The sequence below is a fragment of the Vicugna pacos genome, chromosome 30 (assembly GCF_048564905.1).
Source record: "Vicugna pacos chromosome 30, VicPac4, whole genome shotgun sequence".
Lineage (NCBI taxonomy): Eukaryota > Metazoa > Chordata > Mammalia > Artiodactyla > Camelidae > Vicugna > Vicugna pacos.
This window is the reverse complement of record NC_133016.1, coordinates 18,438,778-18,465,931: the sequence shown is the minus strand read 5'-3', so window position 1 is coordinate 18,465,931 and position 27,154 is coordinate 18,438,778. Positions and strand designations below refer to the sequence as shown.

General features: G+C 50.0%; 1 protein-coding gene across 3 annotated transcripts in view; it reads left to right on the top strand.

The window, feature by feature from the left end:
- MAPK4 (mitogen-activated protein kinase 4) overlaps nt 1-27,154 on the top strand; it is a 150,085-nt gene that overhangs the window by 79,292 nt on the left and 43,639 nt on the right. For 2 of the 3 annotated variants that reach the window (XM_031692445.2, XM_015240552.3), the window contains exon 2: nt 19,392-20,842. In XM_031692445.2, coding sequence (XP_031548305.2) covers nt 20,297-20,842 — 546 coding nt within the window. In that variant the 5' untranslated portion in view covers nt 19,392-20,296. Of the gene's footprint in view, nt 1-19,207; nt 20,843-27,154 lie in introns of all 3 variants that reach the window. The other variant, XM_031692444.2, reaches the window with a different exon arrangement.

The window sequence follows — 27,154 nt, the reverse complement described above, 5'->3', positions numbered from 1 at the left end:
CCAACAGCAAGACTTGAACTGGGTCCTTCCCAACATCTTGTCCCATGGGACCAAGACGGCCTCCCATTTTTGGAGCATCTTTCCCATTTTGCCCTGGTGATCATGAGATTGACAGTAAGTGGATGACTCCCAGGTCTTTCTCATTCTAAACAATGCAAGCCATGTTTTTTAAAAAAAAAAATTCATAAGGGAGTCATGATGAAAAGCTGGCATCATCTTTCCCATCCCTGACTCCACACTTTCAAGCACTTCTTTGTCTAGTTGTGTTGTTGTTTAGTTTCATATCTTTAAATAATATACTTTACCTGCTTTTTTTGTTGTTTTTTTTTTTGTTTTTTGCTCATTTTTATTGTTATTTAAGAAAATAGGACAAGACAGGGAGAGGAATAATTTAAATAGGGAGTGAAAATCTGTTTGCCTGGCCATGAAATAATCCGATATTATGTTATGTACTTATTTTTTGGTGAATCCTTAATTCCTCCCTCGCTAGAACCTAAGCATTGTGGTCAGCGTCTACTTGCCTTTGATAGTAGTTATCACTGTTTAAAGAGCTTATATTTATCCTTTAATTTCAAGTGCTTATAGTCTATCAATTTTCAGCAGGAGCTCTCCACTCCGTATGAGAATATATTTCTTTTCCTTCCCTCCTCCTTCCCTTCTACCTCCCCAACTTTTTTTTTCTACTGACTCTTTTCTTTTACGTGTCCAAGTTGGTGACATTTACATTTTGTTGGTGACATAGTCACCTATAGATTGAGCCTAAAAGTTGAAAGCCAGTAAATGGAAAAATCATCTGCATTATAAATTTGTGGGGAAAAAAATCCCCCTCTAACTGTCATCCTGGCCCCATTCTCCATTGCAGCGGTAGGCAGTGTCCTCTCAGAACCTGGGGTTTGAGAGGAGGATGAGAAGTGGGGGAGGCAGCAATTGCCTGCTTTTCTACACATAGAAGTTGGGGTTGGGGGAGGGCGTGCCATTCACAGGCAGACCTTCACGTAATTCCAGTTTCAGGAATTACTTCCCACCTGCTTGTTAAGCGTAATCTGGGGCCTCTCCGGGTGTCAGTGAAGCTGATCTGATGAGGATGTTCCTCAGCTGCCCCCTCTCCTGCTCCGCCCTCAGCATGCCTTCTGAGCTGAGACTTCCAAATTCTCCGTCTTTCAGGAATGTGTTGAAATCCCTGTCTTCCAGTGTTTCCCCTCCTGTTCTCATCACTCTTACACGTTTATATTGATTTAAAGACCCCCTTCCTATCATGTTAATGCCATCTCAGTGGAAAAGGAGAGGAATGCTTGCTTGATCCACACCTTAGTATAGCGTCTGAGTTGCCACCCCCTTTCTCTGCAGCTGCCTCCCAGCAGGACTTGAATACAGGAAGGTTTGGGATTTCTGCTTTGGAAAGGAGACCTTTCTTCGATAACTTTTCATTTGGGGTGGGGGGATGCGGGAAAGGAAGAAGAGAATATCATAGTGTAAATTATTGTCCATGTTCAGTTGCCTTGGTAACAGCCTCCCTCTGTACATAACACCTGGGAGGTTGAGGGAGAAGTGCTGATGTCGCTGGTCTGGCAGGGGGCTTGATGGGGTGGGAGAAGGGAAGGTAGGCACCAGATTAGAACCACTCAGTGGCTAGGATCAGGTAGATGACTGGGAACAAAGTCACACCTATTCTTGGTAGCTGGAGGGTCCCAAACCGGTTCAGTTGTGCATGCAAAAGACTCAGGAGCTGTTTGAGCTGGGAGGACAGACAGCAGTGCTTTGAGGGGAGGGGGCACTACTGCCTTATATTTCCCCCTCTGCTTAGAGGGGCTTCCTCACCCTCTTGTCCTTTTTTTCAGCAGCCCAGGAAATGACCTCCATGGTGTCAATTTACCATTCCCCTAAATAGCCAAGGTCATGCCTAACCTTTCCTAACCAGGACACAGGTTTTCATTCCATGGTTAGAGAGAAAGCTTAAAATTTAGATCCCCTTGGAGAGGGAGCCGAGTATCTTAGTCATACAGAAGTATAGATGGCTGGACTTGGATCCTTCTGTAGGCGCTGACGGGAAGGGATATGAGTGTTTGAAAGGGCGGTAGACAGGACACTACAGAGAAAGAAAAGGAACAGAAAGCGACCTTGGAGCCGTCCAGATAGATGTTTTCTCGTCATTTGCCTACGATTGGCTGTTCCCCCATCCTCCCACCCACTCACACCCTCCCATCCTCTTCTCTAAACTCCCAAGTGGCTGTCCTGAGGGAATACCGCTCAGAGTTGCAGTGGAGAATATGGGATGGGGTGAGGATTAGCAGGGGACAACCGTCTACAGAGGGAAGATGGGGGCAGCGGGAGAGAAAGTTGCTCACCGAGGAAATGTGGTGGCGGGGAAAGAGGGATGATGGAAGATGAGGGAGCTTTCATTTTCTGCTGAACATTTAAAGCTATAGGATTAAAGGTGAGGAATGAATGCTGACATACCATCCAAAGTGGCCCTAGTATTGGGCAGAGCACCAGAAGCTTTCAAAGTTGGCAGAGGCTAACTGGTTTGCTGTGTTGGGGATGGAGGAAGGATGGGCTTATGAGAACCCTGGGCAGGAGCTTGCTGCTGTGTGATTATTAAGCACGCTATCTAACCATTTGATACTAGCACCTGTTATCTTTCTTGGGATTTCCTACAATAAGCCCATTAGTCTGATTGCTGTCCCTGGTCACAAAAGGAAAGGGAAGCAAGAGAAAGACAGTCCCTTGTCCAGGGGCACATAGCAAGCTAATGCAACTTAGTGGTGTCACTTAGCACACTGGTTCCGTCGTCTGATTACTGGAACAACTCAGTGCTCCGTGTCCCAGGGCATTTAGTTCACTGAGGCTGCGTAGCCTAATAGTGAGGACGTGGGATCTGGAGGCAGACTGCTGGGCTCTGAAGCGCTGCTCTGCCACTTCCCGGCTGGGTATCCTTGGCCAACTTCCTTTACCAATCTGTGCCTCGGTTTCTCCATTTAGAGATGGAAGTAAGACTGATAGGTTCCTGGGACTATCATTGTGAAGTTACACGAGACGGAGCACCTTGTTACCTGTTGTTATTATTTATTTTGTGTGGGAAGGTGACTATGAGCTGTAGGATTATTATTTCAGCAGTCTGTTCCGTGATGTTTACTCTTCATATTACTTTCCTGTCTATTGCTTTTACACTTGATCTTAGCCAAAAGGCCGAGAAGCGATTCCTGTCTATTGCTTTTAACTCTCACAAAAGCCCTGTGAGGTAAATATGGAAGGCATTAATAGTCTAGTTAACAGATATAGAAGCTGAGGCTCAAGGTCACGTAAGCCACGAGCGGCAGAGGTCAGACTTGAACCCAGAGTTCTTTCATAAGCTCTCACTCCCCTACACCTTCCCCCAGCCAAAGCCAAGGCAGCCCCTGAGGCCTCCCTCCATGGGAGACGCTGCCTCCTCCTGGCAGTTTCCAACAAATTGTATGAAGCTCTGCATCCAAAATAAATGGGATGTTGCAAGTGTGCTTTGCCCTTGGCTGGTTTCTGGTAGTCAGATGACATTTTTCTACTCTCTACCAGCCACCTCTGCACCCAGGGGCACACCTGGAGCTGGCTGGTCAGAGTGAGGGGCCCACTAGGAGCATAGGGTGGAGGCAGGGGGGCACCTCAGCAAGCCTGCAGCCCCACTCAGGCCACCCGAGCCTGGATAAGGTGGACCCCCGGCCATGAATTGATGGCAGGACTGTTGGAGGACCTGAAACGGCTGATCTCCCCAGGACATCCAGCCCAGAGTGCCCTGTCTCCCCACTCCACCTCCTGGGGAGCCTCTGCTCACTCCTCAAGTCTCAATTTAAAAGTCAAGGAATGACTTTAAATTCTTCAGGGAATCTGCCATTTTTCCCCAAAATAATTGTCTCTTTGTCACCCCGGCTCATAGCATCCTTTACTTCCCCGTCACGTTCATCACAATTGTAATCATACGCACACACTATTTGTGCTAATAGTTGTGTCACATCTGCCTTTCCATCCCTGGGCTGTAAGTTCCTTGGGGCCAGGGACTGTATCTGCTTGATTTGCCCTGGGTCTGCCCCACTGCCTGGCACATAGCAAGCGATGCTTAATCAGTATTACATGAAAGTATTAAAAATACATGCAAATGTTTTGGCCAGTGGAAAGTTGCTTTGCAAATGTGTTTTCAGATGAACTTTGTTGCTATCCATGGGGCTACCAGACAATAAAAGAACTGCCCACGGCAGCTGAGGCTTCCAGAAGAAACAGGCAAGACCGCTCATAAGACGTCTCAGCTACGCGATCTTTCAGCGTGGCTATTCCTGAGAAAGGGATATAGGCAAGTGAGCCCGAGGAGGTAGTCTTGTTAAACAACCTGAATTTAGCATCCTGAATTTGTCAGTGTGATGATCTAAAAGCTGGGAGAAGGAAAAAAAAAAAAAGGAATAAACACCCATGGGAATGGCATGCAGTTGCGTTCTAGGTTTATTTTTGCTTAAGCTGCTCTGTTCCTACCACATTCATGATGCTTCACATTCAGTGTGATGCCCGAGAGAGCAAGTGGTTACCAGGAATCTCCCAGCAAAATCCCTTCCCTGCTCCCAGTTACTTTCAGTTCCTCTGGACCCTCTGCAACACTCCTACTAAATCTGCTGTTTCTACACCTCCGCTCAGCTCCCACCTGACCTCACTGTCATCCACACATTGGCCACAGTGGCTGGTACTGTCCCAGTGCGGTCTGTAAGCCCAGCCTGCTCTTCATTGCTCACCATTCAACTGCTCCCTTGTTCCCCCTAAACATCCTGCTCTTGTCCCAGAGAGCTGACCGTGCTTCCACGAGCAGGTTGCCCCTCCAAGGGTGTGCACCTCTGTGAGTCACTTCCCCAAGCATCTCTTGCAGACATTTTCCACTCTCAAGTCCCTAGCCTCATTCCCACCCATCTCTTCATTTGTTCATCAGCTTTTTATTGAGCGCCTACTATGTGGCAGGAAATGTACAAGGCTGGAGATACAAGGGTGAAGCAGCTATGATGCTTTTGCTCTCGGGATTCCCAGTAACAGGCAGAAGGACCCACAGAGAGGCACGACCCCATGAGATCACTGCCGTAGGTGTAAGCACTGTGCTCCGTGATCCTGGAAAGGAGGAGTTCACTCTGAGGATGGCAGGGTGACATTTGGGTACAACATGGCTAGTAGCATTGCTCCAGGGACCCAAAGAGGGCAGTACATCCACAGACTCCAGGTGCTGGAAACGTGGTGAGTCAGGGGTGACTGCCCCAGGCTGTGTGGCTGCGGTGTGGGGTGCAGTTTAGGGAGTGGTTGGACCTAAGGTGGGAAGATAGATCAGGTCTGAGGCAGGGACTGTGTGGGGAGCTTGGGCTCTAATCTTTGACCAGTGGGGTGCTTTAAAAATCTTTTGTAAAACAGAAGAAAAAAATGATCAGATGTGTTTTAGAGATAATTGGAAGCAGAACGGAGGATGGATTCTAGAGAATACAGGAAGGTGGTAGAGCATTTGGGGGCTTTTAGGATTTCATTCATTCATCCACTCATTCTAAACACATTCACTGCAGGATGCCACACATGCTACAGGGCTCTCAGCTACAGGAAAGCAAGTGTGTATGGTTCTTGTGCCCTGCTGCTACGCAAGGAGGAAGCTAGAGGTGGTAGGATGCAGAATCCGGACATGTCAGGATATCCAAGAACTAAATGAAGGCAATGCGGCTGAAGAAAAGGGGACAGGTTGCAGCATTTCCAAGACAAAATCTTATCTCCTCCTATATCACTCCAGTCACAGCCCTCGCCAGCTTCCCCTGGGAGGTGATCCCATAGCAAGACCTTGGAAAGGAGTGGGAAGAGCAAGAGTAAGTCCAGGCTCAGAGAACACCCTGAGCACAGGCACAGTGGGTGAGAGGTCTCTGGAAAATCTCAGGCTTTAGTCCCAGTCGCCTTTTCTGACAATTCAAAAGAAATCAAAGCCAATCTTTGCTCCTCGGAGCCTGGTGAGCATAGCATGGAAGCTGACACTTCATCCCTTTCTGCAGTTGTGTCGAAGAAAGATGGAACAAATCGATCCACAGGTCAAAGAGATGACTATCAAAGCCAGTATCTGGTTTGCTTTTTGCTTTATTTCAAAGAAAAACTCGCCTTATAAAACTGAACAAAGGGATGCAGGTGGACCTTGGGTCCCAGACCCTCCACTTCAGTTCCTGATGATCAGAACTCTTGCAGAACCTCTTGGTTCCACCCTAATGAGACCCACACTGCCCTTCTCTTCAGGCTCCCTGAGGCTCAGCTGATGAGCACAGGCTTTGTGACCCAAGACTCTGTCTGCCCACACTTGGGATCCTAGTATGCAATGTGGGTGGTTGAAGTAGATTCTGAACTAAAACCAATTTACATTGTTGCTTGTCATTGGTAATATAAAGCTTTGCTCTAAAAGCAATCTTTTTCCCATCCAGAAGGTTCTCACTGGAAGGGTAGGAGTTCCTCCCACCACTCTTGGTGTACAGGTCCTCTTTAGCCATGGGTCCCCCATCTGTGGATTCAACCATCTGCAGGTCAAAAATATTTGAAAAGAATTCCAGAAAGTTCCAAAAAGCAAAATTTGAATTTGCCGCTGTCCAGCAACTATTACATAGCATTTATATTGTATTCGATGTGTGTAATCTAGAGATGATTTCAAGGATATGGGAGGATGTTTATAGGTTATATGCAAATACTACACCATTTTAAATAAGGTACTTGAGCATCCTCAGATTTGGGTACCCACAGAGGTTCCTGGAACCAATCCCCATGGATACTGGGGGATGACTGCTGTCTCTCTCCACTTACTCCAAGTAAGAGGTGACCAGTGCTGAAGGAGACAGCTCCTTATGGCCACTCCTTACTCTCTGGCCTTTATGTCTTGCCTCATGTTCTGGAGGGCAGCTCCATCCACGATGCGTATCCAGCCAACTGCCTTTCCTACTCCTGTGAGCCCCAGTTGGGCCTGGCCCCTTGGCATTGATAGATAGTAAAGGCATTATCTACCCAGTAACCTTCCTCCCAAAGGGCAGCTTGGAGGCTGGATCTACCTTTAAGCCTGGGAGTGGCTGAGACCTTCCCCAGGCAGCCCCCTGCCCACACCCATTGTCTTCCCTCTTGATCCAGCACGTGAGAACTTCAGGTTACAACAGGGACAGAGGCTGGTTTGTGCTGGTTTTTTGAGACTCCTTAAATCCTGAGGTTCATTTATCTGGAGTCCATAGAGAAAGGGAGAGGCGGAGGAATGCTTCACGGTGTCACCGTCCTGCCCAAACACTCACAATGTGTGGGCCCGGGTGCCAGCCCAATCCAGGTTTCCAGCTAACGACACTGCGCATGTAAAATCCAGTTCCTGCCCCAGGACTCTCTGTCCCTGGGAGAACCTTGGAGAACCACGAGGCTCCCGGCACAGTTACATTTGTCAAGCTAACATCCTGTATTGTGTTGGTCATGCTGCTGCTCTTGTCAAGGTTCTAGCATTTTGTGCAATGAGGACTTTATCGACGTGAGTGTCTAAGGTTCCCAGGTGGTGAGGATGGTCTGTGTGTGCCAAGTGCTAACAACAGCCGAGCGACTTGAAAAGGAGTCAAATGTCTCCTCTGGCAGTGGAGGTGGGGATGCCTCTTTCTTCCCACTCCTCTCCTGTTCTCCCTCCTCCTCCTCCTCCCTGATCTCCTTCTCTTTCTCTCCCTAGCTTCTTCTCCTTAACCGTGCTCTTTCAACCCAGGCTGCCACGTCGCCTTGTATCATTGGGATTCTGAGTACTCGGTTTCTCACCGATGCATTAGAGCATAAGGCTGTCTACATCCCTGTGATCCATTCACCGTCTTGGTTGTGCTTGAATAGACAGAGGCATCTGTTACTCCTGGCCTTATGGGGGTCCAGCTCCCCTGAGACTAAAATGGAATTGGAGCTTTCAAACACCAGCTCCATCCCTGCAGAGGCCGGGCGCCGTGCTAGGTCCCAGCCCTACGCATCCTTGGTAGGAACCGGGACCAAGGCACCGTACTGTCCTTCCTTCCCCCACTCCCTCAAGCGCCTGGCCCCCAGCTCTGCTCTCAGTGAGGGGAGAGGAAGGTTGGAAGGTTGGAAGGTTGACAGCTATTGCCACATGGTCCATATGTGACTTTTTTTTTCCTGATACAGAATGATTACTTAATAATTTGAGGAGGAGGAGCTGCTCCTTCCTGGCCAGCCGTTCCTTGCCGTGCATGGCTGTTGGCCAGCTGGGTCAGAACCCCCCTCCTCACTGCTGGAGAGGGCCTGGCCATCCGCAAGTTTATCACTGGGCCCAAGAAACACCCAGAAGTGCCTGCTCTGAGTGACCTTGGAAGAGTCATTTCCTTTTTCTGAGTTTCAGCCTCCTCACCTGGCGGGCGAGGGAGCAGTGAGTATGAACTGGCCCTGATCTGACACTTGGAGGCCAGAACAGTCACCTTTCTCCAAATGAAATCAAAACCAGCGAAGGCACACATGTCAGCTGGCGGCAAACCCAGTGTCACCATCTGGGCTCATGTATCTCAGAAGCCCAGGGTGGGGGCGGGGCAGACTCATGGTCCACTCCCCACCCCCTGGTTGCTCTTGCTCTGTTGCCTCCATTGCTTTCTTGCCCAGCCTTCCTCCCCTCCCTGGCAGTGGAGCCATCTGTCTTCTCCAGGGAGCTCGGAATCTCAAGGCTGATCACTGCCTTCCTCCCTCCTTCCCTGTCCAGGAGGGTTCAATGACTTCCCCAAGGCCCTAACAATCAAAATGTAAGAGGCTTAGATGTATGTGGAATCCCTCACAGGCTTGTGGGGGATTCACTGTTCCTAAGAGACCAGTGAAGCTCCCTGGTATCTGTCCTGTTAAAGCAAAGAGGAAAATGAAGAAGCCAGCACCCATCAGCACATTTCCTCCCCTGTGCGCCAGCTTCCTGCAATGTGATCTCCACGCACATGGTTCTGACTCTCAAGGTCTTACAACCTTTCAGTGAAGGAGGCGCTCACAAGGACAGAGGAAAGGTCAGTAAGTGAGAGCAGATGGCCTCACCATGATGGACTTGCTTACCTTACTCGGTGACTGTCTTAGTCTGTTCGAGCTGCTGTCACAAGTGACCAGAGACCAAGTGACTTACAAATACCAGAAATGTATTCCTTATGGTCTGGAGGTTGGGAAGGCCAAGATCAGGGTGCCAGATGGTCGGCTTCTGGGGAGAGCCCTCTTCTGGATTACAGATGGCTGACTTCTCTTTGTCTCATCATGTGGTGAAGGAGCTCAAGAGAGCTCTCTGGCACCCCTTTTGTCAGGAGTCCCCTCCATGAGGAAGTCATGAGAAGTCAAAATGCCACTTCTTCTGTCCCTTGTAAACAGGGAGATGCCATCTCCAGGAGAGGGGACTTTTTTTTCTGCTCTACAAATGATTTCTTTTGGCCTCTGAGCACCAGCACTGTAAATGATTCATCTCCATGGGAATGGTCGGGGCAGTGTGTGGCACATGCTGGGTAACGGGCCAGGGGACTGATTGAGAAGCAGGCCAGTGAAAGGAGGTCCAGGACCCTAGGAAACTTATTAAACAGGCTGTACCACATGTAGGATTCGATCAGGAAAGACTTGTGAAGTTCTCACAACTGGTTGGCATCTCTTACAGGGAGAGAAGGGAGTGTCACAAATCTGAATTTGTAAATGATGCTCTGGAGTGCGGGGCTTCTCAGTGAATTTGTTCTGCCCAGATATGATTATTATTTATTATTGAGTAAGTTAGAAATTAGGCACCAGGGCTGAGGAGTCCTTTCCGTCACCAAGCTTCCAATCAAACACTGAAGACAAGTAATTAAAGCTGAAACAAAAAGGGAGAAGGTAACATGAGAGGGGGACGGCTGGGGGACAGAGCCTGACAGATAAGCTAGTCTGGGGAGGGAAAGGAGCATCAGGGAAGGCTTCCTGGACAAAGGGGCATTTACACTTAGACCCAAAGTAAGACTATGAGTAAGAATTGGCCAGAGGAAGAGAAGAGGAAACAGCACGTGTGGAGGCCCAGAGGCAAGCGAGAGGGTGACATTTTCAGTGGACTAAAAGACATTTTGTATGGCTGGTGAGTTGAGTCAAGGAAACTATGAGATCAGAGGCTGGAGACATTTAGAAGGGATGCCAGTTTCCATGATGACTTCAAGGAGCAAGGTAAATGCTGCTTCTTCAAGGAACTGGGAATACTAGAAAAACAAAAGCAAGCACTCAAGTGCGAGACAGATGGAGGTGGGAAACGCCATGACAGAACACACTGGGGTTGGATCCAAGCCTGGATGAAGAAGCAGGCTCCCCCCCTTTTTAGTGTGTGATCTTGGGGAAGTCACTTCAACTCTCACAAAGTGGAGGACGAGCAGGAAACAGGTGCTTACTGTGCACAAGTCACTGTACTGTGTTTATTCACTTCTGGGAATAGTTACGTCTTCCTCGCAATGTGCTGTGAAACTTAAGTCAAACATTGTCGAGCGTGTGTGACTGTATCCAGCACATAGTAGGCCCTCAGTAAATGCTGGCTGAGTCAGACTGTGTGCCTGGGGAGCACAGTGGGGGCTTTGTCCCAGGAACAAGGCAAGAGCCCAGTTATAGCAATGGGAGAGGTCAGAGGGAGCCGTGCCATCCACCAGACAGGCTCCACCCTGAGAGCCAGCCACGGGCAGTCAGCCGGCGCTCTTGTGATGCTGATTGAGAAGGGCTCTGGTTTTCCTGGCTCATCAGGAAACAGACAGTGATTGTTGATTATCGGCGTTTGCCGTGGGTTCAAAACGGTTTGATGGTAGTATATACGACACACATTTGCCATTTCTGATCTAAAGGTAACTTAATGCTGTACCCTTTAGCTACAAACCAGAGATCTTTCAGCATCCCTGCCATGGGCTGACCCTGCAGACAGGGAGTAAGTGGTCCCCTGGATGGGCCCCAAAGTTTGGCAGGAAAGATCAGGTCTGAACACTGAACTCCTCCAAGGAACATGATGGCTCCTGGGATCTGGACTCACAGAGAGTCAGCTCCAAATTCAGGGAAGCACAGGGGCCTGGGAGTACCATGCAGTGGGTGCTGAAGCAAGTGTGGGAGAAATTAAAGACGCGGGCTCTGCTTTTGAGATGCTTCTCCCCTGGCCAGGATCTCTGCCCTTTAGAACACACAGCAAGCCCCAAATACAGCCTCGTCTTATTTAGCCACTGAAGTCCTAACTGTCCTGATTTAGATTCTGAAAGATTTTGAAAGAACATCTTCTGCAATCCTAGGTTTACTTTCTTAAAAAGAAAGAAAAAAAAGAGAGAGAGAGAGAATGAGACATTTCCCCTTGAGCCTACAAAGGTCAAATGTAGGAGTTGTCTAAAATTAGAAGGCTTTAGACCTTGGCGCACGCACACACCCCACCCACTTGTGATCAGAAAGTCGGACTCCCAGCCTCGAGCCTGGGCAGGTGCAGCCCCTGTGGCTGGTGCTGTTCCCGTGGCGACCAGCATCCATGCCCCACACGCAGGGACCCAGACGGCCCGCCCGCCCCTAGCTCCGCGCCAGTGTGGGCACGGAGCTCCGATGAGTCCGCCGGAATTTCTCTCCGTGCTATTTCAGTATTGTTGCGAGGCTTGGGAAGCCTTTGTTCTCCCTGCCTGGTTACATAATTCTCAAGAGACAAGATTAAATTGAATGCTTCCAGAGTTTGCTTTTGGGGGAGGCAGTAACCCCCAAGCCCCACTCATTTTTCCCTTCTAGCCTTCTGTAGCTCTCCTCCCACCACCTCTCAGGGGGATGAAGACAAAACAGGTTTCCCTCCTGTTTCTTACCTGGTGGCATCCCTGCCGGCATGTTCTCGGGAAACAGACCAGGGCCGGTGGTATCACTGCCTCGAAGGGATGTTAAGGCATTTGCACATCCCAGGGGAGATGCTCGCTGGGGCCTGGCCTGGGACCAGTACCTGTCAGTGGCTCCCTGCTTGAGACATACATATTTTAGACCAAGAAATGCTTTGGGCCTGAGTTGGTTGCTGTCCTGCCAGCCAGTGTGTGAAGGGGTAGCCTAGGACCTCAGCTGGAGTATTCCCGGGGATGAGAGACACAGGACATGCAGCCTGAGTCGGCATTATGGGTGACCACACTGGGAGCAGACATCCGCCCGTGCGCCTGGGTTCCCACACAGAGAAAGGGCTTCTGGGGTCGGGCACCTTCCTGCCCGTGAACTTCGCCAGCCCGCTCACCTCCTGGGTGGCGGGAGTGGTTTTCACGCCAAGAGCTGGAACAGCTTTCTCCTGATTCCTGGGAGCCGCTCTGCTGCTGCTGAGGGCAGGACTCAGTGGAGCTTCAGTGCTAAAAATCGGAGGTAACACAGTGATCACTGCCTCGGGAGCAGCAGTGGGGAGGAAACGCCTTCCTGGCCCCTCTCTCCTGAGGCCTGTGGCATCCTCGCTTGAACCCCTCCCTTTAGCCCCCGCTTACCTTGGAGGGATTCAAAAAGCTTTCTCATCTGGGCTTCAGGGGCACATTTTTCATTTGTCTTCCCATTTGGGTTAGACTTTGTCACAACCGTAATCTTACTGCAAACATGTAGGCATTCCTTGTCAACTGGTATTTATTCCTGGAATCCTTACTGTGTGCCAGACATGGGACTCACCCCAGGGTTACATCAGTGAAAAAAGAGTAAGGTCCCTCCCCCCAACTCCCCAAGGTTCTGTCTGGCTCTGGAATCTGATGGGATCCAAGCCAGGTAAGACTCAGGACCTCCTGCCCAAAGAATTGCCAAGTTGGCCTCTTTTCCATCTCGGGCTGAGGCCTCCAGGTCCTCCTCTCTGTTAGTTACCTATTGCTGTATAACAAACACCCCCAAATTTAGTGGCTTAAACAGCAACTGCTGTGACACAGTTTCTATGGGTCCGGACTCCAGGCACAGCTTTTAGCCGGTGCCTGGGCTGTGGCCAGGCCTGTAGTCCTCTCAGAGCTGACCTTGGGGGAGACCTGCTTCTCAGCTTGCTCGTGTGGTGGCCAGCGGGCCTCAGAACATCCCCCTGCAAGCATTCACATAGGTCTTTCCTCAGGGCCACCTTACGACATGGCCACTGGCTTCCCTGAGAGCTGTCACTGGGATGGAAGCCAGTTTTCTTGTAACCTGATCTCAGAAGTGACATCCCGTTACTCCTGCCATATTCCGTTCCTTAAAAGTAAGTCAGTAATTCCACACACTCTTAGGGGGAGGGGATTACACAAGGCTTGAAGCCAGGAGGCGGGGACCACTGGTGGCCATCTTAGAAGTGCCTTCCACCTCCTCCAAGAGCCTTCTCTGGCTGATCTGCCTGGTCCTAATAACTCCTACTCCACTTGCAGTGGAATCACGAAGGTAGCTCCCGAATATTCTTGCACCATTTCTGTAATTGCTATGTGGTCTGTCTCTCCCCGTAGGAATACAAGCTCCTTGAGATCAGGAGCCATATGTTCACATCTCTTTATTTCCCACTTAGACCAACCATGTACTTAGCAAGTTACGATCAGTTGGACAATTACAGCTTCAGATTTTTTTTTTTAAAAAAAAGGACAGTAAAAATGTCTTAAACAGAAATAGAGCTTGACCATCTCACTTGGCAAGAAAGCTGAAGGCAGGCATTTCCAGGCTTGGCTCAGTGACTCAGCAATGTCTACAGGACCCCATGCTCAGCTGCCAACTCCTGTTGCCATAACCATAATCTGGCTGATGTCCCCAGGCTCATCCCCGCATGGTCTCAAGATGGCTGCTGCAGCACCAACTCCACTTCCTCCCACAACCGCATCTAAAGACAGTAAGGGGAAGGAAACTTTTTCCATGAGTCTCCTCCAGTGGAGTTTCCTTTAAGGCTTATTGTCCAGAACTGGATCATATGACCACCTCTAAACCACCCACTACCAGAGGGGAGCTGGATTGCCATGCAGGACTTAGACTCACGGGTCATGGCAGAGATCGGTGTGGGAGATGTCATTGCACTGTAGGATTTTGGCAGCATGTGAGGCTGTCACAGGAACCAGGGGGTGCTGTTAGCATTTAGTGAGTTGGGGCCAGGGTTGCAATACTGTACCGTACAGCTCCACAAAATAAATGACTCTTCTGTGCAAATGCCAGTACTGTCTGTGCTGGGAACTGCTGCTTTGGACCAGTGGTTCTCAACGGGGAGTGATTTTGTGCCTCCTCTACTGGTGATAGTTTTCAATGTTTAGGGACATTTTGGTTGTCACGGTTTAGGGGGATGCCGCTAGCATCCAGTGGGTAGAGGCCAGTGATGTACTAAACATCCAGCAGTGCCCAGGACAGCCCTGTGGCTAAGTATGATCTGGCTCAAAGTCTCAATCATGCTGAAAGGAATGAAATGATTGAAAAACCCTGGTTTAGACCAATCATCTAACCATGGGTCATCCCTGAGTTGGGCTCAGCTGCTCAGTGGCTGACCCAGACCTGGTTTCTGTTCATTTGGAGGAAGTGAGAATGGTTCCTGGGTAGGTGTCCAGTGTCCACTACAGGACCAGCTGGGAGAATGCTCAGCTCAGCTCCCCTCTGTGGTGGCCAGTCCCTGCAGCCGGGGCCTCTCACATCCACGGCTTACAGTTAGAGAGGAGATCAGGAGCTGGTTGGAAGGCAGGATTACAGTTGTTTGAACTTGGCAGGGTATTTTTTGGTCTTGTTTTGTTTTTCTTAACTCAATCTCATTTTAATGTTTTATTTCCCAATTTCTCTTTTTATAAAATGGGCTAGTTAACCATGGCCTCCACACTGGAGCTAAACACAGGCTGAAAAGGGGGCCGCCTTGTGCTTTAATTTGAGAAGAACCACAAAGCGTGCCTCCCCCAAATGTGTCCTTCCTGGGTCTAGATGGTTCTTGATGGGAATCACTTACTTGGGCTCAGCCAATGTGTTACGGTGATGAGAAGTGTGGGCTTTGTTGTCAGACCTGAGTTTACACTCCAGATTCATCACCAGCTAGGGTGAGACTCTGGGCAAGTCATTTCCTTCTGGGGGCTTCATGGGAGAGTGATATCAACACCATCGGGTTCTCATGAGACCCAACTAATAAAATCAGTCCCTTGGCCCAGAGTGAACCCTCCACATGTATAGTTCCGTCCATCTTCGTTGTGCGGTCTTCGCCGTGTCTCCAGAAAGCCTCTGTTAAATGTGTGGTTTAGGAGCAAGGCACATGGACAGCACCATGGAATCCCAGAACTGGAAGACAGCTTGTGGGAAGCAGAGAGCCGGGTCCTGAGGGCATGAAACCTGCAGATGAGCTCAACCTGGGGTACCTCCCTGGGAGGGCAGGCCTGGGATAACGCCACCGTGAGGGGCAACAGAGAGACTGAGTCCAGGAGGGTGGAGATGGTGCAGAAAGGGCTGGAAAGAGGCACACACTTCAGTGCCTCCTTGGAAACAAGCTAGAGGGTCTTCCTACAGAGTCTAGAGCAGGGGTCGGTAACTTACCCCCCTAGCCAAATCCAGCCCCCCACCTATTTGGGTAAATAGTTTTATTGAGATGTAGCCAGGCCCTTTATTTGCGTATCGCCAATGGCAGGGTTGAATATTGCAACAGAGACTGTACGTCCTACGAAGCCTAGGCTGTTTATTCTCCTGTCCTTTACAGAAAAAATTTGCCAATCTCCAGTCTAGGGGATTTCATTCACATAGACTCTAGTGATGAGGATCATGAAACTTAAGAGTCGGACAGACTTGTCTATGATGTGCAGTGTCCCCTGAAATTGTGCAGTGTGCAGCCTGGTTAACTGTAAACATCCACCCTGCCAGGGAGGGTTTTCCTGCAAGTTTTTGGGTGCTCAGGAGAGGGAGGAAAGCAGTGTCTGGGAAATGTCAGCATCTTACTGGGGGCCGTGGTTCCTGCTGAAAGCCACTAGCATGAGGTTTAGGAGGATCAGAGCAGGCAGAGGAGGTGAGTCTAAATTTAGACTTTCCAAAGCTGCTTTGTAAACCAGAACCCCAGGAATCCCAGAAAGGGACAGTTGGCACACACCATCTCATCTCTGGTTTGCCTCCACATGTTAAAAGGCTGGATGCATAAGAGGCTAATTAATTGGCCTCAAATAAGATCTTGGTGGAGAGTCGGTGAGAAGTCAATGAAGAGAAGGAGCTCCAGTGCTAGGAGCCCTGGGGTAGAGATTTCTACCCCTGTGTTTTAGTACGATGTTCACCATGGAATCGTGGGAGCCTTGCTACCCTTGGAAGAATTCGTGCATTCTTTTCGCTGAGTATCATTCAGGCACAGCTGAACCCATGCCCTCTCTCCATCCCTCAAGGGGAATGCCAGCTTCCTGGTTCAGAATCACACCTGTGATTCAGAGCAGCTCTGCGCCACCATCTCCAAATGGAGAATGTCTGTGCTTTGCCCTGAGAAGCTGCATCGCACCAAGACCTGCCATCCCATCCTCACTCCTCTGCCCAGGTGGGCACATCCAGGTGCCAGGTCAGCCCCTCTCCTTGGTACACCGTGCAAGAAATGAACCACTCACTCGAGACTTCCTAGGTAATAGGTGTTTCACAATCAGTCCTCCTGTGGACAAAGGCAAATGGTTTACAGTAGAAATTATGGAGGAATTATAGGGAAAAGCTTAGAAAATAAAGAGGTTTGTGAAGAGATGAATAACAGTAAATTCAAATGGGAACAGAGAAATAGACAAGGGCTGTCCGGTTTGTGTTGAAATGCAAAGAGAGGTGACGTCTAAGCGGAAGATGAAACCGAGAGGGTTGAAGTTCGGAAATACTGGTTTGTCTGCGTAGTTGGGGCTTGTTGTGTGACGAGCCCTGTTGCGCTAGGGTAGCGATGGGAGGGAGAGGAGGCTGACCTTCTAGGGGATGTGGGCATTGCAGTTTTGTAGACATAACAAATGTGTCCCAGGCACCTTTAATCCGCAGTTATGTTCTAAGTGCTACTTTCTGTCAAGGGTTTGAGAAGCTTCAAGTCGGGTTGAGAGATAGACATGCATGAAAACTTAAATAACAATCCAGATTAGTATCTGGTAAATAAACGTCAAATACAATATATACACAAAAACGTACAGGAGTTCAGAATAGGGAGAGATGTCACTGACGACCCTTCAGGGAGGGAGTGAGACTTCCTCTGGATTCTGGATGATGGGCAGCATTTCAACAAGTGGGGAGGGAGCAGGAGACATTTCGGGAACTGGGAAGGTACAAGCAAAAAAGCAAGGCAGGACTTAAAACGGTAAATTTAGAATCCATGAGGACAGTGGAGTGGCTGGAATCGAGCCTTACCAAGGTGACCGAGGTACCTGCCTACAGCGTGTTGTGCAGACCACTCACACACACACACACACACGAGACAGCTCCTCCCCATTGTGAGAGAAAAAAGAGTTTTAAAAATAAATAAAGCCTCTCTTAATTATCCACAGATTATCTGCATTGCAGCTGATCTGGAACAAATCCTGCCTTCAGCTTGCTGGTGATGTCATCTCCCTGCTTAGGTCCTCATTCCTGTCTCTGTTTACAGCCCGGTGGGGGCTGGAAAGGGGAGACGACTTCAGCGTCTCCCCTCATAAAACAAAATACATAATTGCCTCTGTTTGCTGTGCCCTTGGAATCAGGCCAGGCATATGGGCAGAAAGTGAGAGGAGCTCTAGTTTAGTTTCTGTGACCTGACTTGGGCAGCAGGAGTCGGAGGACGGATGGAATGGGGTCCCAGGTGGCTCTTTTGTTCCTCTGAACTAGGTGTCCAGGTGGACTTCAGCAGCACAGGCCACAGGCTGTGGCTCAGTGGGTGGCCCCAGCGCTGTCTCTAACTGGCTAGTAGTCCACAGAGTGAATGGTGCTCATTTATCAATTCGCCAAATGTTTCTCTACTTTGTCTTTGCTAAAAGCACTGAGCTGGTGTTCTCTGAGCCTCAATGGCCTCATCTGCAAAGTGAGATCTCAGGCTAGAATCGGTCTCTCAGTGGAGATGCTGGCATTTAGGGCGGAGTGTCAGTTATTCACTGATGGAGATGCTTGGCAGGATGGTTAGCAAATGGGATGGCCCATTAAAGGCCATTAGCGACTCCTCATCAAAGCAGCCAAGAAGGCAGGACCACCCCCAGTTAAGGATCACTGGACTTGTTTGCTACGATCGCTTCCCAATCTGAAATTCTGATTATTTTGTTGCTGGGCCCAGTAAAAACACGCGGAGTAGAATTGCTGGAGATTTGATGAAACATCGAAATAGTAGGTACATCTTATTCAAGTGTAAGGGAATTTTGAACAGTAGCAACTCACAGGTGACATCTGTTGAGCTTTGTTCCAGACTCTTGGAAAGTTTCCTTCCATTAGCAGCCTTTAGAGGCATCTGATTGTTTACTGTTTCAGATCATCTGTTCCCCTAACTTGCTCCCTTTATTTTAGAGCATTGCATTTATTTTTATTTTGCTTCATTCATCATTTGTAGAGTTCAGATGAGAAAGTAGCCCTCCAGGGATCCCTACAATATGATGAGAATTGAGAAGCAGTCCCGGTGAGATTTCACTCCTTTGCACAGGATATAGTATTTGTTCTCTGTGTCTGTGGACTTGATAAACTTATAAAACCTGCCACCCTCTTAGAAGCTATGATAATGCCTTTACTTCAGAGGTCTGAATTTACATGGCTACTTTCGCTGGAGCAGGGGTGAACCCTCCCACTTAGGTCCTATGCCTGTAATTTGAGTCAGCTGCCGCCAGAGGGCAGTCAGGACAGGATCTGACCCATTGCTCTGAAGAGCTATATCCCCACCATCAAAAAGAATAGAGTTCACTATGCCAGTCCTGGTGTCACACTAAGTGGTCAGTGTGCTGGTTTGCTGGGCAGAGAGTCCTGTTTCTAGGGTGGCAGTAAAATTTCCTTGTAACTTGGTATGTGTGTTTGTTGCTATCTACATGGAAAACAAGAGACGCGGAGATTAAATCTCAGTGCATGGCAGATTCTCTCAACATATGCAAAGACATGTGCAAAGAAGGAAGAAAAGGGGTCCAAGCTGAAAAACGAAAGTATTGATCCTTTATTTTCTGTCTGCAGCTAGTTGCTTTTTACTCACCCTTCTCAGCTAGTGCTGATGTGTGTGTTTGGAGAGCGTAACGAATGATTTTCACAAAGGTCAGAGCTGATCATTGCCACCCACAGATTGTGCATGTTAACCTTCAGGGAGCAGGCATTTACATAAAAGGCACTCCGTTTGATGGTCTTATCAAATCAATCCATCTTCTCTCTTTTCCAGGGGAGTGCTGCACATAGCAGGAGGGGTGACTGGGCAGTGCAAAGCCTGGAATCCCCTGAGCAAGCAGTGTTTCAGCTGGCTGGACAGATCAAATAACACTTGGGCTGGTTAACAAAAGACACACAAGTGGGAAGGTGTTGGAAGCCGGAGCATGGAAATTTACCCAACATTATTTCTCTGACAGGGAAGGAGACTCGGTCTGAAAGATGCCGCATTCCTGCAGCCTCTCTGGGTCCAGCAGAACACAGTCTTATTCAGGGTGGCGTGGATGACGGGGTGACAGAGGATGCTGCTCACATCTGAAGCCTCTGGAGGATCCTGGCTGGGCAGCTCAGCTGCTCTCGGGTTTGGGACTTCAAAAGTGTAACTTGGTACAGAGCTCACGAAAGGTGCTTGGATTTCTCCAGCTTTCTTTACTAATGCTCAGCAGACTGGTTTGGGTTTCAGAATCTAAGGGAGCTGGTGAAAAGGAGAACTGGCAGAGAGGTGGAAAGAAATCCCTATGAGCCTCCAGAACCATTGTTGGAATCCCAACATACTACTCGGGACACAGCCTTTATCAGGCCAGAGGCTGTGATACCACTGAGCTTTGGACCATCGAAAGTAAAGGAACACAGCTCAGCCCCAGCTCAGCAACAGCTCTGCATTTCAGCTAGAAGGAACTTCTTTTAACAAAGAATTTAAAGGGGAGAGTTTCTGCATCTTTATCTTGTGGTCCATCATGACAGAAAACATTACGTTCACGTAGATAACGAGGCTGGATTTTCTTTCCAAGATGCTATATTTGAAAGAATCATGAGCCACTCTAAGTTTCCAGGAAGGCGCAGGTTACGTAGGAGTTGTTGGCCAGTCTTCCCAGTGCAGGTTAAGAAATTAGTCTGAGCCTCCAGCTTCTGCAGCTCAGCGAGTATGGACATGTGCCACTCTTGTCTCCAGAGAACTGATGGCAGTGACATCACCCAGAGAAAAAGCATCTCTCAGCTTCGGGACTTGACAGAATGAGGCTTGCTGGGGAAGCCACTAACTGGGACTTGTCCTTTCCTGACTGCCCCTTTGTCCCACGGGCAGCCCCTGACCACTGAGCCAACGATGGCTGAGAAGGGCGACTGCATTGCCAGTGTCTACGGGTATGACCTTGGCGGGCGCTTTGTTGACTTCCAACCCCTGGGCTTTGGCGTCAACGGGCTGGTGCTGTCGGCCGTGGACAGCAGGGCCTGCCGCAAGGTGGCCGTGAAGAAGATCACCCTGGGCGATACCCGCAGCATGAAGCATGCGCTCCGGGAGATCAAGATCATCCGGCGCCTGGACCATGACAACATCGTGAAGGTGTATGAGGTCCTGGGGCCCAAAGGCGCCGACCTGCAGGGTGAGCTATTCAAGTTCAGTGTGGCCTACATCGTCCAGGAGTACATGGAGACCGACCTGGCACGCCTGCTGGAGCAGGGCACGCTGACCGAGGAGCATGCGAAGCTCTTCATGTACCAGCTGCTTCGAGGCCTCAAGTACATCCACTCCGCCAACGTGCTGCACAGGGACCTGAAGCCCGCCAACATCTTCATCAGCACGGAGGACCTCGTGCTCAAGATCGGGGACTTCGGGTTGGCGAGGATCGTTGACCAGCATTACTCACACAAGGTATGTCTGGCTGGAATGGCTGATGGGGGTGGTCCATGGGATCTTCAAGAATGCTCAATGTTCTGGAGGGGATTCCTAACCCCAGTGGGATCAGGAGACTGAGGTCAGTCTCTGGGGTGCCAGAAAGATCACTGGCCGGAAAATCTGTTTTGGGGGGAGTAGTGGAGTTCTGGTTCTTAGTCTTGGCTCTGCCACGTGGCCATGACCAATAACTCAAGGTGTTACAAGAGGGGGTTGGACCAGATGATCCAGCTCTGAAGTCTTACGTTTGGCTTTGAAATTGTGTGGTTGGTGAATTTGCCGCAAGCATCCTCTTATCCCTGCCATCTGCCTGACCACCTCCTCTTCCTACTCTCTGCTCAGGCCTCCCAGGGAGGCCTCCCACCATCTGAGTCTTAGCTCTGGTTCGTCTCACCTCCTCTCCCCATCAGAGCTGACCCACTCTTGTGTTCTGTTCTCTCACTCAGTGGACAGAGGCACGAACGGTTAATTTGATAAACTAATTATCGGTGTACATTACCCAGCTAATGGCTCAGTTCTCCCAGATCCAGTGATGCCTGGCCCCCTAGTGAGATTCTAAAGCCACAGGTGTCTGGACAGTACCGAGACCCCACGTGGTGGGCGGCTAAATACCCCAGCAGCTGCAGAGGTCAGAGCTGACCTGGCCACACTGGTCAAGAAACTGACACTCATTCAGGAGCTGGGAGTCCTCTGAAATTCTGTTCCCCTTACCCCATTTCTTGCCACTTTAGGGGACCCCCTGAGCACCTCAGCCAGGTGCCCCTCAACAGAGCTGTGGGGTGAGTGTGATTTCCAGCCTCCTGTTAAAATCTTTGTGTCATGAATTTTTACTAGAATGAATATATCCCTCAGGAAGTAGGTGCACGGTAAACTTATCAGCCAAGGGGCAGAGGTGGGTCGTGAGAGAGGAGGGGAGCTCTGACCTTGAACATGCTCCAGCTTTCTCCCTGAGGCCCCATTCCTCTTCTCTCTCTTGCCACCCTACTTGCTTGCAGCCAGAAGGTCACAGACACCGAGACAGGCACTGGCCTGCCTGGTGCAGCTGCAGCAGTGGGGGCGTCTAGGGGAGGTGGCTGGAACTTGGGCTCTGGCCTTAATTTCGGACCCTGAATCGGCCCAGCTGGCTCTAGCTCCCTGGTGCCGTCTTAACCATGAACTTACCCTCTGTCCCCTGGCCTGCAGCCAGGCCATCTGTCAAAACTGACAGCTGATTCTGTAGGAAGAAATGTCCACGGTGAAAAAAGAGAAAAAAAAAGCCCTCTTGTCTTCCAGACTCCCTGTGCTGTTTCTCTTTCTTCTAAGCAATGTCTCCAAACAACTGAACCAAAGGTTTTAACCCAAATCTGTTCTTATTTGGTACAAGGATCAGAGAATCTATGGCACTCTGTTTCTGGGATGTGTAAAACCACCTTCTGAATTGGAATAAACCGGTACATTTGGGGATAATAATAGGAATTTCCTCAATGCAAGGGTCTGATTAAGTGAAGTATTACAGGGAATGTGCTCAGAACAGCACATAGTAGGCCTTCAGTACAACCGGGGAAGGTGACTGGTGACTGTTGGGGCAAAGACTGGCTGTGGCAACAACTCTTAGGAGGTGCGTGGTGTGAGGAAGTGATGCTGTGTGAGGAGGCAGAGACCTGGGGTCCCTCCTGATGGTGCTGCCTGGGACGTGGACAGTCACCCTCGGCAAGCCCCTGTTTCCCCATCCTTGACAGGGGTGATAATACATGTCCTGCCTGCCCCACTGGCTTGTGCTTACAAATCGAAATGGAACATGAAAGCAAAGCCCCTTGGGAAGTGGTAAGGACCCCATGCGTTCGTGTAATGAGTGTTTGCTGAGTTCACCAGGCCCTGGCCCTGTGCTGGGAGCCGGGGGAAGGGAGCCCCAGGTTCCCTGACCACCGCAAACGGCCGTGCTCCTGTTACTCAGGGATGGGAAGCCTCCCTCTCTGGTTGGGACTTTCATTTTCCTGATGCAGAGGCATTTAGATGATCTGACTTACTCTTCATGGGCTCTCTCTTCAATAAAATTAGCCGTGGGAGGTTAAAAAAAAAATCATTGGAGCCAGTTAAGAGCCCAGTAGGTGTTCACATCAGCTCTGCGATTGGCAGGCGTCACCCGCCCCCAACCGCTTCCTCCTTCATAAACTTCCTGCTTTTAGCTTCCTCCCTGCTCTTCCCTGAGTGATGACGAAGCTTTCTATATGGTGCCTTTATTTATCTGATGTGCATTTAAATCAGTTCTCATTTAATTCTCATAATGCTGTGAGGCACTTGGGGCAAATGGTCCATTTTAAAATGGAGAGAACTGGCTTTCTCAAGATGACTTGGCTGACTGCGGCAGAAGGGACACGAGAACTTGGCCTCCTTGCCTTGATGGATGGTCTTTCCATGTGCCATCTCCTTCACGAAGGCTTTCTGGGTCCCCAGCTGGAATGTACCTTTCCTTCCTTTGAATTCCCATGTCACCTTCCCCCACCCCTAACCTGGATCTCCTAGCACCAGCCGTTCTCTTATGGCATTTGTGCCCAGGTCTTTTGTGCTCTCCGAGGCTGAGAGCTCTTTGGTTCTTGACGACCATGTCACGGACATCTTGGTTTCCTCCAGGCAGTCTAATCCTGAGTCTGAGCCCTGACCCAGTGGATTCTGTTGACTGTCTTGAGCAAATGGAGGAATTGTCATTTACCAGCACATTACAGATAGGAAGCTATTGGGTTCATTGATTCCACGTGCCTAGAAGGTTTGGCTCTCAGAAGGAGAGCACAGAATTCTTCCAGCCAGTGGACTGGTTGGGTCCAGGCGTGTGCATCTGTTCCCCGTGGTGGGCTTGGAAGATGATGCCTACGTGTGAATGGCTCTGAACTTGACCCCTCCTCAAGTTCCATGGACCCCGCTCTTGCTTTGATCATGCTCACCTGGGCTGCAGGTGGTGCCTCGGTGTGGGTTGCACCCCATGTCAGGGACAGGCTCTGTGACCCAGCTGCGGGCTGGACCCCAGGATGCAGCAGCTGGTGCTCACTCTACTCATTGTCACTTTGTCACAGGTAGACAGCAAGTTTCCTTCACTCCCATGTCCCCTCTCCTAGCACAGGGTCTGGTAGAGGGTAGGTGTCACTGTGTTTGTCTGTGCCAAAGATATGGGTTTCTCTTCTCTAATGAGCAGCTGGCAGCACTGGGGCTTCAAGTCATGGTCAGGGAGCATCTGGGCGCGTGTCCTCCAACCACACCCTCCCAGGGGTCTTGGTCTTGGCAAGGCAGGGTGGAGCTCGAGGCCCCAGCTGGCCCACACGGTCAGGGAGCTGGCAGTGGGTGGCGGTGGGGTGCGCTGATGGTTCTCACTCAACAGGGACGGCACAGCGGCCTCCGGCTTCTCCGTGTCATTAATTGCAGGCAAGTCCTCTTCCTTGTGTCGCTCATTCTCAGAATAAGAGATCTGTACAGAGACCTCCAATCACCTTGTCCACTCCTTCCATCTCACAGATGGTGAAACTGAGGCCTAGAAAGGGGAAGAGGCCCGCTTAAGGCCACACAAGGAGTGCCTGAGCCAGGAGTACAACACACTGTTTCAACTCCATGTCCACTGTTTTCTCTGAGCCTCGCTTCTCAATTGTCTTATCTGCCAAATGGGGTCATCATTCCCATTCTGCTTGTTTCATAGGATTCTTGTTAGAGTCAATGTAAGCGGGGGAGCCCAGGGCTCTGAGATGGGCAAAGGGCTAACTCACAAACAGAACCTCTTGCCCCAGTAGATGCCATGGTAACACTAGGCAGACACCCGGATCCAGCTTCCCCTCCACTGACATATGGAACCAACTCCGATGCGAGGGCCAAAGGGGGAGTACGAGGCCCTGCCAGAGGGTGGCCGCCCAGCCCGCGGTCCCGTCACGAACCTCCTCCTGCCCGCCTTCTCAGCAGGCCCACTGCTTAGTTCCTTGTGTTTGTGTCAAGAAGAGGCAGCTGGAGGATCAGAGCATATTTTCCTTTGAATTTATCCTATTAGGTAGTAGATAATCTCAAAAGAGAAAAAAAGGGTAGTTTAAGACTTCACTAAGTCCTGTGTAAATTCTAAGAGATGCCAGGAGCCCCCCAGGAGAGGGTGCAGAGGGCTGAGCAGCGCATTGATGGTCTGACTAGCTGTGGGAACACATCCCCCCAGGAAGGGGCCTGGGAGGGGGACCACCTTTTGTCCTTTCTAGACCTGTCAGCAGTCTTGCCATTCCTAGGGGCAGTAGGCAGAAAATATCCAGGAAAGAAAGCAAGCATAAGAGGCCCATTAGAGTATGTTTTGGTGGATCATTTGAGCACGTCTAAGTTCTCTGCTGGGCTGGCCTGCCTCTGGGCCCTACCCCTTTCTCCTTCAGAACTGCCTGTGCTCTTACCTCATGAGTCATGAGCAGAATACTTTCACACTCGGCCTCCGTGTCTCATGAAGATGCCTTAGAAATCACCTGGTACAGTGGTCCTCACAGCGAGGCCCTGGACCAGTGGCATCAGCTTTACCTGGGAACTCGGGAGAGATGCAAATTCTCAGGTCCCGTCTCAGACCAGCGGAATCAGAAACTTGGGGCGGGGCCCAGCAAGCTGGGGTTTAACAAAATTCTGGGTGATTCTGATGCCTGTGAGCTTAGAAGCACCGTGATCTGAAGACGTGGCATCGCTGGTCTGTGGACAGAAAGCATATGCTCCTGATGTGTTTGCCGGTGCCTGCAGCTGGGGTTCTCAAACTTGTGCCCAAAAAAGAAGGCTAAGAACTCCTCCCAGGCAACATAGGTGTGTTTGAAGTTGGTGCCTTCAGCAAAAGGAGTAGTTAATAGTGGGGTATCAGGCACCATGACAGGGAATTGTGCAGATGGTTTTAGGGCCTCAGCTGCATCCATTGGAAATGGCCTGGTCCACCATCACTCCTGCTTGGCAGAAAGCTGCACAAACCAGGGAACTCCATCACAAGGAGTTTTGGTTCTGTTTAGGTTTGACTTTAACGAGAGTTAGGTGATGCGAACAATGATTTGAGAACAACACACTTTCCAATCTGGTGTAAACTACTTCACTGGATGTTATTTAAAAACAAGACCTTGCTTTCACAGCTCAGTGAAATTGAGTGTTTGATTGAGGGCTCAGCAAATTACTGCCGTTCGTTAAGGCATGTGGTTCAGTTCAAGGTCCCAAAGGAGGCAAAGAGGTACTTGATGGGGAACACTCCAGCCAGCTTCCAAAGGCTTTGTGCAGAGCTTGGATCAGCTGCGTTTATGCCGGTTCAGTCACGCTGATCAACCTTGCCTCTCTCTCCTGGCCTCTCTGCCGTCCTTTGATGGCTTCTTGCTGGTCTAGGCCAAGATAACCTCCCTGTGTCCACCTGGGCAGACAGACGGAAAGCTCCTCTGCAGCACAGATTCCCCTGAAACAGAACTGAGGACGAGGAGTGCCCATTGCCCATTTCTGTGGCTGAAATGGAGTCTGTGCTGCAGATCAGGACAACGTCCGTTTGGTGTTCTGTGTGCTTATATTTTGCGTGGCCTCCACCTTAAAGATGCAGGTCCCTCGGTACAGGAACTGAGGCAGGGCTTGCCTGGGATCTCAGAACACGACTGGGGTGGTCCACAGGGCTGGCCTTGGGAGGGACCCAGCCACTCTCAAGGGCCAGGGTTTCATGAGAAAGTGGCCTTGCTGAAGGACCACTTGCTGAGGGCCCAGCTAGAAGTTCTTAAGCCTCTAAGCATGTTATTCCAAATCAGTGGAGCTGAAAAGATTTATTTAAAAGGCGATGAAATATCCCTTTTTAAAAGGGAAAAATATGACCTAGGGGATTAGAACAGAGGTTGTGCTAGAGAGTCAAGTGTCCCTGAACACTCAGGCTGACTTGGAAAAGCTAACTTTGTTGGCTTTCCGTGCCTCCCCACCTTCTGAGTGCAGCCCCACCCCCAGAGGCAGGGTCTTCGCTCTGTCCCTGGGCCTCCTGGGGTCCTCTTCCACCCGCTCCCAGAACACTACCCACAGGCCTCCCTTCCTGGGAAGCAACCCCACCTACCCCCCGGCGCAATATCATAAATCTTTAATAACTGGCATGGTCCAGGCAGCAACCAATTAGAAAGGAAACTGGCAGAGTCCTAACGCAGGGTCTTGGAGGTGCCGTGTTTGCCAGCAATCGACCTTCTATTCCTGGATCATAGGGAGGTCTGGGAGTATCTGGGAATGAGGCCAAGGCGATGAGCAAGAAGAGGCTTGGAGCAATGGCTATTTTCCAACCAGTCTGCAGCCACTGCGTTATTCTAATGACTGGCCTAGCAGTAC